Source organism: Dendrobates tinctorius, unplaced genomic scaffold (assembly GCF_039654945.1).
Source record: "Dendrobates tinctorius isolate UK_male_01 unplaced genomic scaffold, ASM3965494v1 ptg000087l, whole genome shotgun sequence".
Taxonomy (NCBI): Eukaryota; Metazoa; Chordata; class Amphibia; order Anura; family Dendrobatidae; genus Dendrobates; species Dendrobates tinctorius.
In genome coordinates this window covers 7,696,652-7,710,000 of record NW_027361755.1, presented here as the reverse complement: position 1 = coordinate 7,710,000, position 13,349 = coordinate 7,696,652, and the positions used below count along the sequence as shown (strand labels likewise).

Genomic DNA, 13,349 nt, shown 5'->3' with positions numbered 1-13,349 from the left:
GTGATGATGCTTCGGGCAGTGATATTACCCAATCGGTCTCTGGGAAACTATCTAGATCAGTCTTCAAAAAATTACTAGCTCAAGCTATAAAACCATTGGTCACTGAGATATCTGGTATGAGAGAAGATTTGTTACATATTGGTAATAGAGTGGAGTCTTTGGAATCATCCCAGTCCTCTCTCATTAGCCACTCCAACGCCATGAGAGATCATCTGGACTACCACAGAACACAGCTTAACAACTCTTTTCTGGCCTTAGAAGATCAGGAAAACCGGAGTCGCAGAAAAAACATAAGAATAAAAGGTTTGCCTGAAAGTGTCTTTACAGAAATAATAGAAAAATCCACGAAAGGGATCTTTGCCCTTTTAATCCCACAAGAAAAATGCGACCAAATTGTAATAGAGAGGGTTCACAGATAGCTCAGACCCAAGCCTAAGCCATCTGAACCCCCGAAGGACGTGAACTGCGGCTTGTTGAGCTATTTATATACCAATATTATTTTGTCTGCCTCAAGAGACATTAAATATCTCTCCTATGAGGGAAATGCTATCCAACTTTATCAGTACATTGCACCGTCGACCCTTGCAAAAAGAAGAGTCCTAAGGCCCCTCCTGGAGGTGTTACGCTCACGTAAAATCCTTTATAAATGGCTATTTCCGTTTGGAGTATCCATACATGGAGACGGCAAACAAATAACGGTAAGGAGCCCCGAGGATTTAGCCAAAATATGGGACACCTTTGATATCACCCCTATTGATATTCCTTCATGGCTACCTTTAGACATGGATCTTCGCACGCCTCCCCCTGTCAATGCCTATGCTGGAGGACAGGGTGACTGGGCCTCAGTGAAGAGACACACGCCTCCCAAACGAGGGGAATCTGGGGCGAGGAAAGAGATACCTCCCTGACCTCTCTTGTGCTCCTTCTAGCCGTATTTCATCACCTATGGATCCGGAATTTTCGCTGAACTCTGACATGTTCTAGATCATTTTGGTTTGACTTGACTGGTACTTGCTTATGTGTTGTTGACTTCATTTAACTGCCTTATAAGCTAACATATCACTCGTGTATTCGCAATGTAATTCCCTGTTCTGCTATGGGAGGTACGCTCGACCCCCTATCTCTGCCGCAGGCAGGTAGTTGGTTCTTGTTATATATATGTTGTTTTATTTTAGGAATTCTTAGGTTTTTTTACTTTTTGTAGTTCGTTGGTATGGAACACACATACATCTCCTTTTTTGCTTCCCTTATTAAGCTATGGGTGATAATGTTAATTTCGCCACTATGGTAGTGGCTTCATATAACGTAAAGGGCTTACGTTCCCCGTGTAAGAGAAGCCAGGTAATGAACCTTTTGCATTCAAAAAACTCTAGTATAGTCTTCCTGCAGGAGACACATTTTAAAAAGGGGAAAGTCCCAGACATGTCTAGATCCCGTTACCCGACCTGGTACCATAGTACGGATGGTTCGGCGTCTAGAGGAGTGAGCATTGCTATTAAAAAAAATGTTCCTTTTGTCTTACGCGATTGCCTATCAGACTCAGAAGGCAGATACATCATAATAAAGGGCCTTTTGGCTAACACTAAGGTTACCCTGTGTAACCTATATGCCCCAAATAGGAACCAGATTGGATGGCTGTGCAAAACAATGAATACCCTAAAGCTATTTACTGAGGGTTTGTTGTTGGTGGGGGGGGATTTTAACGTATCACTTAATCCATCCCTAGACACCTCAACGGGCAGGTCGGCCCTTTCTCAAAGGGCGTTGAGAAAATTACACCTTTCTTTACAAAAAATGCATTTGATAGATCCCTGAGAACACTCTTTCCCTCGGGCAGAGATTACACTTTTTATTCCCACCCGTACAGTAGCTATCACAGAATTGACTATTTATTGACACAAACAGCCAATCTCCCATTAGTCAAAAATGCGACTATAGACATCATCTCTCTCTCGGACCACGCTCCTATTTTTCTCGACATAGGCATAGTAACTCTACCGCAGCCAGCCTCCTCTTTTTCTCGACATAGGCATAGTAACTCTACCGCGGCCAGCCAAGTCATGGTCACTTAATGAGACATTATTAGACTCTGATTCCCACATTACGAAACTGGCGGGCACTCTTGATTTCTTTTTCCAAACTAATTTACACTCAGGCCCGCCCCTACCTGTGGTGTGGGAATCTCATAAAGCAGTAATGAGGGGGGAATTTATAGCGTTGAGTTCACATCTCAAAAAAGAAAGAACAAAACAGATTGTGTCTATATTACACCAAATTAATTCCCTTGAAAGATTACACAAGAGATCTCAAGTAAATAAGTTACAAACTGAACTGACTGATCTAAGGAATTCACTAAAGAATCTTTTAAATATTCAATCGGCCAAAACTTATATGAGAAGTAAACAGAGGTTCTATCTCCATGGCAATAAAAGTAGTAAGCTTATGTCATCACTACTTAAGAAGCAGCAAGACAAGACATTTATTAGACAACTCAAAGCTTTAGACGGCTCTTCAATTTTTGAGACCGCAGATATTGCCAAGGAGTTTAGATCCTTTTATGACAGTTTATACAATTTAAACATACCGGATAGCATGCAAGAACCAGTAACGGCTATTGGAAAAATCAAAGAGTTCCCGACCCCACTAAATCTACCTAAAATAACCCCCGAAGGCCAATCCCTACTGACCGCTCCAGTTACTCCTAAAGAAATTTTAGATACTCTTTCTACCATCCTAAACGGAAAGGCCCCAGGCCCAGATGGTCTCCCCATTGTATATTATAAAAAGTTCATAAAATCATTATTACCCCACCTGGTGTCTTTGTTTAATTCCTATTTGGATGGCCAGCTCCCCCCTAAGCAATCCTTGGAGGCTTATATCACAGTTCTCCCGAAGGAAGGTAAGGACCCCAATTGTGCGCCAGCTACAGACCGATATCACTGCTTAACACAGACATCAAAATGTGGGCTAAATTATTAGCGGGCAGAATAAGCAATTTTTTACCCAAACTAATCCATGCTGATCAAGCGGGTTTTGTGAGGGGCAGGGAAGGGAAGGACAACTCCACTAAGGCCATACAGTCTATAATGTTTGCCAAGATCCGAAATGTTCCCTTAGTTCTCCTGTCAACGGATGCCGAGAAGGCTTTTGACAGAGTGAGCTGGAGGTTCATGGAACAGGTAATGATTAAGTTTGGCTTCCCTCCTCAGTATATAACAGCAGTTCTCTCTCTCTATTCTCAATCGACGGCCAAGGTCAGGATCAACGGCACCCTGTCAAACAGTTTTGAGATTAACAACGGGACTAGGCAGGGATGCCCTTTGTCGCCATCCTTGTTCATTTTAGTTATAGAAACTTTGATACAAAGCATCAGACAAGAACAACGCATAGAGGGGTTGTCAGTGGGTCGGGGGTCACTCAAAACACTAGCTTTCGCAGATGATCTGCTTTTCCTTATTTCCAACCCATCTCAGGCATTCCCGATCATCCTTCAAACTTTTCACCAATTTGGCCTCCTTTCTAATTTTAAAATTAATTTAACAAAATCTGAAGCGTTAAACATTACTCTTCCCCACTCTCAAATCTCCATCATTCGTACACAGACTCCATTCTCTTGGGCTAATAACTCTATTAAATATTTGGGAATATTAATAACTAGAGACCCCACTAACTTATTTCAAAGTAACTTCATTCCTTTAATTAAAAAGGTCAAAAACCTGATGCATAAATATAACCTACTCACATTATCCTGGATGGGTTGCATTAATGTGTTCAAGGCGTATATCATGCCTATCGTATTGTACGCCATGAACATGGTTCCGATTCAGATACCCTGACCTTCTTCGGATCGTTAAAATCATTAATAGGAAAATTTATCTGGAAATCAAAACCGGCTAGGTTGCCATATAGGCTTCTTTCTTACCCTGTCTCCTCTGGGGGATTGGGGGTCCCGGATCCCCTTTTATACTATAAAGCTATTCATCTCAGTAGATGGTTAAAAGTGGTGTCTTGTGCTGGGGGTGGGGAGGGGGATAGTGTTGACCTGGCTCAATTGGGCCCGAGGGGTTTACCTTGTCTCTGGACTAAAGCTAAACCACCAATCACTCTTAGGCTAGATGAGATAACTTCAACTACATTGCATATTAAAAGATTGGTGTTGGGGGAACTCCTGGTGGACACTTTTCCCTCGACGTTGACACCGATCGGCTCAATACCCTGTCTAATAGATTTAGATTTTCAAGATCCATATAATTTATGGTCTACCCTACCTAGAGAAACATTGAGTAGATTTTATGGTAATAAAATACTACAAAGAGGGGTTTGGCAACGGCTCAACCAAGAAATTTTGTTCAAAGCCAACACATTCGACGTACACTTTTACAATTTAGACAGAAATTTCCGACTAAATCCAATTGGTCCTGGCTGAATATTATGATCAAACTTCCACCTCCGCGGTTAAAAATTTTATCTTGCATTTATTCACATCTTATCTCTCCGAACACACACTTTAAACCCCGTTTATTTACTCCTGGGAAATGGAACTTAACACTACGTTCACTGAGGACCAAATTTCTAGAATGCTATCCAGTGCTCGTGGCTTTTCAAGGTGTGTACTCTTGCAGGAAAATTCCTATAAAATATTAACCAGGTGGCATTTGACTCCAGCAAGGCTCTTTCAGATGGGTCTAGCTGACAGTGATGATTGCTGGAGATGCCTCAACTCTGGAGGACACCACTCACATATATTCTGGGACTGTCCTAAAGTGAGACATTTTTGGGATGGCGTTGAGTTAGTTCTCAAAAAATTACACCTAATAAAGGCTAATTTTAGGGCTACGGAAGTTCTTCTTTCATGCCCGTCAAACGATTTCTTACCAAAAAAGCACGGTCTTCTCCCATTAAATAAATAATAATAATCTTTATTTTTATATAGCGCTAACATATTCCACAGCGCTTTACAGTTTGCACACATTGTCATCACTGTCCCCGATGGGGCTCACAATCTAGATTCCCTCTCAGTATGTCTTTGGAATGTGGGAGGAAACCGGAGAACCCGGAGGAAACCCATGCAAACACGGGGAGAACATACAAACTCCTTGCAGATGTTGTCCTTGGTGGGATTCAAACCCAGGACCCCAGTGCTGCAAGGCTGCAGTGCTTAACCACTGAGCCACCCTGCTGCCCACATCCCATTGATGCTAAGCGCTGCGAAACAGCTAATAGTTGCACATTGGAAAGATGTACCCCCCCCACAATGAAGGAATGGCGCGTTAAGATAAATTAAATCTCTCATCTGGAGGAGCTGTCTAGCTGGGAGGTTTTTAATCATAGATCTTATGTGTCGACCTGGGCCCCGTGGACTAAATATTTAGAAGACAATTCTCCTTGAGAGAAATTTTGTGTCATTTGAAGTCTTCCTTGACCTGATAGCCTTTATACTAGTGTACCTGGCCCCACTGCTCCAACATGAAAGTTCACCCATGTTATTTTCTAAAGTACACCCATTGAATGCTCGTGCCCATGCCATCAGCTACATTCTGTTGATATTGTTGATACTGTTCATTATTATGTATTCCCTTCTCCCCTTCCCTTCCTTCCCCCTTCCCTTCCTTCCCCCTTCCCTTCCTTCCCCCTTCTTTCTCCCCTATCCACATTTCCGTCCCCTCTTTCCTCCCCTTCCATCCTTAACCAACCCCTAATCAATACTTCGCCAGATATATCTGTGAAATGGTGTTGTGTTTAATGGTGCGGTTTAAATTTGAAAATAAAGAATTTAAAAAAAAAAAAAAAAAAAAAATTTGCGGATTAGCTGTGGTTTTGCTATGCATTTGGTGCCAAAAGCACCAGAAGATGTAAGGCTACGTGCACACCTTGAGTATTTGATGAGTTTTTTATAAGCCAAAACAAGGAGTGGGCGATAAATACAGAAGTGGTGACGTGTTGCTATTATACTTTTCCTCTGCTGATTTTGGCGTACAAATAATTTTTGAAGCAGAAGACACCAGGAAAATGTCAGCGGTGTTTTTTCTGAAGCTTCTGAAGCATCTTTTCTGGCATCTTGATTGTTTCATTGGCAATTTTGACTGCTGCAACATTTTATTTTTTTTTAGCCAGATCACAGCTTTATCACTCCTGAAGCACCTAAAATAAGATTAAAAAAAAGGAAAATATGCACAGCCAGTCATTTTGATGCTGTGCTGCATATGTTCACTCTTTGGCATTTTTTTTAGCGATTTTGCTGTGGGTTCCAAGTAGAATCCACCTAAAAGACGTCTTGTGCACATACCCTAATGTCAGCAGGGGATGAGGTGGGTCATTTTTCTTTATCTAATATAAATTACTTAAAAAACATTAACTCTTTTATGACATTTGTCAGTAATGGTCATATGTTGTAATAACAACAGAATCATGAAAATATGAGCTTGCTCCAGATATGTTGTTATCCTACGTTTAAAATTGTGGATGAAATTTAGTCTTGTTGGATTGAGCAGCAACTGTATCTCAGCCACGGACAGCTCTGCAATTTAACGAAACAGTGAATAATAGGGTGGCGTTCTGCTGTAGGTGCCCATTACCGTCAATGTTCACTTTCCAGATTTATTTTAACCAAGTGTGTTACTAGCACAATTCAGAGGTGAAACGACAGCGACGTTTCTGCATGTGTGAGAGCTATTCAGTTTGGTAACTCTCTGATACTAATGAACACTATTGCTCTGAATGTTCCTCTACAAGGAAAAAAAAAAGGGAACATTTTGGTTCTTGTTGTTCTGGAGCTGCACTCGTTACTGCTAATCAAAACCTTTCAATGTTACGTGACATTAAATTATGCTTGGAAATTATGCAGAATACTCTTCTCCAGTAAATATTAGCTGTCTGCGAGCGATCAGGCCATTTGTATCATAAGACACTAGTGTTCCACAGGCAAAGCTGCGGTGAAAAGGATGGGGGGGTGTCAGCATCCCTGATCTCTATCAGGAGCTCTTCCATTCACAAGAGGTTGGTGGCGCTAGGCGAAGCTGCCAGTTGGGATGATTTCCGAGCACTGAGAGAGCGTTGCTCATTTCCCCATAGACAACAGCTGTATACCTGATCACTTATTTGTATCCATGGATTCCGACTTGGTTTTCCTGATATATCAAGTAAGTGACAATTAGCCAAACAGTCTGCGAAAATGTTCAAGTTTAGATGATTTTTTAGCATAAGATTTACATCTCTCATCATTTTCTTAATGAGTGTATGTATATAATAAATGTTGCTCTTGTGTAGATCTATAAAATGTCCATCAGTTTATTTTATAATTTTTATGCCTTGTTAATGTAGGTTTAATTTAGAGAAATGTTCCAGTGATTCCTTTTTTTATCATTATTTTCAAATGATTCTGATTTTAGTCTTCTTTATATGTAGCAGAAAATTTTTGAGTGAGGCTTGTACTGAAAAATGTAACCTTTTGCTGTAAAATGCAGATTTGTGTATAGTATAATGTCGTTCATAGAGAAGTCACTGCAAATTCTTTGAGATATTTACTTCTAGGAGTTGTCTGTAAAACTAATTGGTTGTTTGACCGAGCATTTTACACTGAATCAGAAGAAAAGAGTTAATTATGAGTTGTTAGGGGCAACCATCCCTTTTAGCTTATTATTAAAGATGAATGTGCGGAAAGCAGGAGGTCCGAGTCAGTGATTCGGCATTGGGATATATAGTGTGATGCTTTAATAGAAGGTCAAGTACCGTCCGTACTTTACCTGCATTGTGTGAAGTTGACAACAAGGGAAATGATATATATATATATATATATATATATATATATTTCACACTTGTTTTATTTTTTATTTCCAATTTGCTTCAGCACTTTAATTAAATTATATGAATAATTATTAAGAAATCCTGTATACAGTAAAGGCCCTTTTACATTTAGCGATGCACCAGCGATCCGACCAGCGATAAGACCCGGTCAGGATCGCTGGTGCATCGCTAAATGATCGCTAGTGAGCTTTCATACAGAAAGATCTCACAGCGATGCAGCAGCGACGCAGCGCACGATACTTACCATTCACACACAGCGATCCTGACCTCCTCCCGCCCGCCTCCACGCGTCGCTGGACGTCACAGCAGGAAGTCTCAGCAGGAAGCAGACGACGAGAAATGGATCTGGACATTCTCGCGTGATCAGCGATGGACAGCGGGGGAGCCGGTCGCTGGTAAGTATCACACATAGCGATATCGCTAGCAATATCGCTATAACGTCACAAAACCAGTGACGTTTTAGCGATATTGCTAGCGATATCGCTTAGTGTAAAACCCCCTTAAGTATCTCTACCTGCACTTTGGAATTAATCCAATGCCAATATTGTATGTTGGCATCACAAAAACTGCAATTGTCATCAGATTATTGGTTAACATTTATGGTATCAGCATACCTACAAATATGCAGAGAAAACAGAGAAGTTATTTTTTTTCAAATTTAAATACATTTTTTTTCCTTTCTACAAGTAACAAGACCAGTTGGGTGCAAATTTATTTTGTGGCTTTTTTTAGTAACTTGGAGACTTATCCAATATACAGTGAATCATTTTCCCATTGTTGACATTGGAAATCTTTTGTTGGCTCGTGACGGTTGACTTTAATTGGCTGCTTCTCACACTGTCTACTGGGGTAGTCTTCTGTTCCTGCCGCTTGACAGGTTTGACACTGAACAAATGGTTCTTGGCATAAGAGACAAGTATGTGGAGCCCTGCTTAATAATGATGGCAAGTATTGATGTATCCTTAATTATGTCAGGTTTTCTCCTGGGAAAAATAGTTCCAGATGGTATTTACAGCAAAGATATGTTGAGTTTAATGCCATGTAATTTATATTTTGTCCCATGAATCTTTATTCTAATAGACTATAGCTATCACCAACACTTTAGGCAAGTAAACTCTGGTAGCATTGGTCACTGTCTTTCTGAGCTTATGCACCTCCTGAGCAGGACAGTTTGGCCGCTGCCCAATATCCCATTAAAACCCGGTGATCTGTTTATTAGTGTAAGAGCAATATTTTGCAAAATAACATGGCAAAAAAATGACTTCTGACTATGATGTGCAACAGCAGACTTAATGTGAGGCATATGGTGTTACTAATTTACTCTAATTTGCTGATTCCACATTGACAGTAAGTAGCTCTATGTACTTCATATTAGTCCTATGTACCTCCCATTAATAAGCCAAGATGCCTCACATTTATAGTGAGTATTCCTACGTGTCATACAATAGTAACCCCAATAGGCCTCATTATCAGTGTTGCGAAAGTGAGGCATAAAAGTGGCTAATAATAAACTTAATCCCAGTAATTAACACATCATAAGTCAATGTGAAATGAACATTGTGATATAGTCCAGCCCCCACCCATTGCCAGTGAGCCAAGAAGTATCAGTACAGAACTCTTACAAAAGTTGCATACATTGAGTTCTTCTCACAATCCGCTACTTCCCAAATGTTTGTGCCAATGTAGAGGGTATGATCCATTACGTTTGTCTATGCCTCTGCCTTTCGCTTTTGTCCCGGTGCCGTATATTCTAGTGTATGTATATTTGTAATGTATGATGGTACTGCTACACAATTTAGTGTATTACCACTCTTATACAATGGTACTGCTACACTGTTATGTGTATTATCATGTCTTGCTGAATATATACAGTATATATATATATATATGTATAATGCTATACTGTTGTAATGCTGCTATGTATAGGGTATAGGGTTAGTGCAGTTATTGGATTGGCCACTAGATGGGGGCATTATAGTGTACAGAGCTTTCAGCTAGTGAATAGTATAGGAAAGGGTTAACTGTAGGAGGGGCTGCTGTGTGATAAGCTAGGGATGTTCCTTTAGTTAGTGAGAAGGGCGAGGGCGCACAAATAGTCCACATGGGCTCTAGGCACAGTATGCCACAGCAGTCACACAACATTAAAGAAGAGAAGCTTAGCCATTTGGAGTCTATAGGACAGAAATTTGGTGTCAAGCAGCAGGATTGCAGCAGTTGATAGCTGGAGAAAAGAAGCGATCCGGGAAAGTACAGGGTGCAGATTGTTCGACATGTGGCAGATAGTTGCATGTGCTGATGCTCTCAGGACCGGGGCGAAACGGACCAGAGAGTTACTGAGCACAGTGAGTCTGAACAGGCAGAATGCTGCAGTACCGCCTAAGGCGCTATTATCCCGTAATGTACTGGAAGATGTGGAACTGAGTACAGGGAAAGAACAGAATGAGAATGCATGGAACTTGCTGTTGATTTTGTAACTGACAAGAATGTGCTGCCAAGTTGTTCAAGTAAAGTTTCACTTGTTGCATTTGAACCGGACTGTGTGTCAATTCTTGCGAAAACCAATTGCAGAAAGGCTTCAGCACCACAATTGTATCCCTGATGGCACAGTGAGAGAAGACACAGGTATGTTGGTGAGAGAATGCTGTTTTCAAATAAGAGGAGGCCAGGGCTCAGATACCCCTGAGTGCTCGGCCATGACTACGGTCCTGGACCTCCCTTACACCAATAACTTTCTCCTTCAGTTCAGTCTACCAGTTTGGCTGGCTTGGGCTACCCCCAATCAAAACCTCACCCTGTCACACCAGTTTGCCAATGTCACTCTTACCAGAGAGATGTCCCTCACTCTTGAGCTCTTGGAAGCATTTTCTACTCAAAAGATTTAGCGGCCAAGGAAGAAGCATCATTGATCAGTTTGCAGCTGCACTGGGTGTGATCGGTAATGCGTGGCGTGAACTCAGGAGCTGTACAGCCACAGCTTGGTGCTCTTGGTAGTTATAATACCACATACAAGGAGAAATACTGCCACACCAGACCACAAATTACCACCACATAGTGACCGAATACTACAATACTGATCATGAATACAAACCACAATACTAAAAACACTGTTATTACCACCAGTGACATTATACACAGTACCTCTGTATATACAGTGGGGAAAAAAAGTATTTAGTCAGTCAGCAATAGTGCAAGTTCCACCACTTAAAAAGATGAGAGGCGTCTGTAATTTACATCATAGGTAGACCTCAACTATGGGAGACAAACTGAGAAAAAAAAATCCAGAAAATCACATTGTCTGTTTTTTTTTCATTTTATTTGCATATTATGGTGGAAAATAAGTATTTGGTCAGAAACAAAATTTCATCTCAATACTTTGTGATATATCCTTTGTTGGCAATGACAGAGGTCAAACGTTTTCTGTAAGTCTTCACAAGGTTGCCACACACTGTTGTTGGTATGTTGGCCCATTCCTCCATGCAGATCTCCTCTAGAGCAGTGATGTTTTTGGCTTTTCGCTTGGCAACACGGACTTTCAACTCCCTCCAAAGGTTTTCTATAGGGTTGAGATCTGGAGACTGGCTAGGCCACTCCAGGACCTTGAAATGCTTCTTACGAAGCCACTCCTTCGTTGCCCTGGCGGTGTGCTTTGGATCATTGTCATGTTGAAAGACCCAGCCACGTTTCATCTTCAATGCCCTTGCTGATGGAAGGAGGTTTGCACTCAAAATCTCACGATACATGGCCCCATTCATTCTTTCATGTACCCAGATCAGTCCTCCTGGCCCCTTTGCTGAGAAACAGCCCCAAAGCATGATGTTTCCACCACCATGCTTTACAGTAGGTATGGTGTTTGATGGATGCAACTCAGTATTCTTTTTCCTCCAAACACGACAAGTTGTGTTTCTACCAAACAGTTCCAGTTTGGTTTCATCAGACCATAGGACATTCTCCAAAAACTCCTCTGGATCATCCAAATGCTCTCTAGCAAACTTCAGACGGGCCCGGACATGTACAGGCTTAAGCAGTGGGACACGTCTGGCACTGCAGGATCTGAGTCCATGGTGGCGTAGTGTGTTACTTATGGTAGGCCTTGTTACATTGGTCCCAGCTCTCTGCAGTTCATTCACTAGGTCCCCCCGCGTGGTTCTGGGATTTTTGCTCACCGTTCTTGTGATCATTCTGACCCCACGGGGTGGGATTTTGCGTGGAGCACCAGATCGAGGGAGATTATCAGTGGTCTTGTATGTCTTCCATTTTCTAATTATTGCTCCCACAGTTGATTTCTTCACTCCAAGCTGGTTGGCTATTGCAGATTCAGTCTTCCCAGCCTGGTGCAGGGCTACAATTTTGTTTCTGGTGTCCTTTGACAGCTCTTTGGTCTTCACCATAGTGGAGTTTGGAGTCAGACTGTTTGAGGGTGTGCACAGGTGTCTTTTTATACTGATAACAAGTTTAAACAGGTGCCATTACTACAGGTAATGAGTGGAGGAAAGAGGAGACTCTTAAAGAAGAAGTTACAGGTCTGTGAGAGCCAGAAATCTTGATTGCTTGTTTCTGACCAAATACTTATTTTCCACCATAATATGCAAATAAAATGAAAAAAAAAACAGACAATGTGATTTCCTGGATTTTTTTTTCTCAGTTTGTCTCCCATAGTTGAGGTCTACCTATGATGTAAATTACAGACGCCTCTCATCTTTTTAAGTGGTGGAACTTGCACTATTGCTGACTGACTAAATACTTTTTTTCCCCACTGTAGTTTCAGTGTACAGGTAATACAGGGATCACCAGTGACATTATACACTGGAGCTCTGTATATAGTGTGAGTGTACAGATAATACAATGATCACTGGTGACATTATACACATGAGCTCTGTATATAGTGTCAGTGTACAGGTAATACAGTGATCACCAGTGACATTGTACACATGAGCTCTGTACACAGTATACAGTATATAGTGTAAGTGTACAAGTAACACTCTGATTCAACTGTGACATTTGTAGCTGGAAGTATTTCATCTTCATCCAGTGCAGACCATCATCACTTGTTCCAGCAAGGACTCGTCTCTGCAGAAAATAACACAGCTATATATAGTGATCACTTCCAGAGCACATTCCCCACTATTTTCCTTGACTTCTACACTATGTCAGATGAAGAAAAAAAAGACATAGTGCCGCCCAGCACAGTAGCAGGACCCCCTTTTGTTCTTCCCCATGGAAGACAGTAACCTCAAAAGTAAATTAAATTACAGCAGTAACAATGTCCCGTGATTTGCCCATACAGTAATTATGTCCCCACTTGCCGCAATAAACCAATAATGTATGTTCCTCATCCTGACATCCATACAGTAATTGCCACCCCTTTAATAAGGTGCCAGATCCTGGGCCCCTTTATTTAATGTCCCCATCCTGGACCCCAATGTCCAGTTATAATGTCTTCATCCTGGGCCCCTATGTCCACTTTAATAACGTCACCTCCCTGGGCCCCTATGTCCGACTCTTTGACCACAATCTTGTCCAATCACAGAGGGGGGATTCTTCTCACC

The 13,349-nt window shown here is 41.4% G+C and overlaps 1 protein-coding gene across 10 annotated transcripts in view; it reads left to right on the top strand.

Annotated features, from left to right (window-relative positions):
• TIAM2 (TIAM Rac1 associated GEF 2) overlaps positions 1–13,349 on the top strand; it is a 769,295-nt gene that overhangs the window by 613,696 nt on the left and 142,250 nt on the right. The window contains exon 1 of one of the 10 annotated variants that reach the window (XM_073585723.1): positions 7,012–7,139. The exons of the other annotated variants lie outside the window; for them this stretch is intronic. Coding sequence (XP_073441824.1) covers positions 7,107–7,139 — 33 coding nt within the window. The 5' untranslated portion in view covers positions 7,012–7,106. Of the gene's footprint in view, positions 1–7,011; positions 7,140–13,349 lie in introns of those variants that run through there. 10 annotated transcript variants of the gene reach the window in all.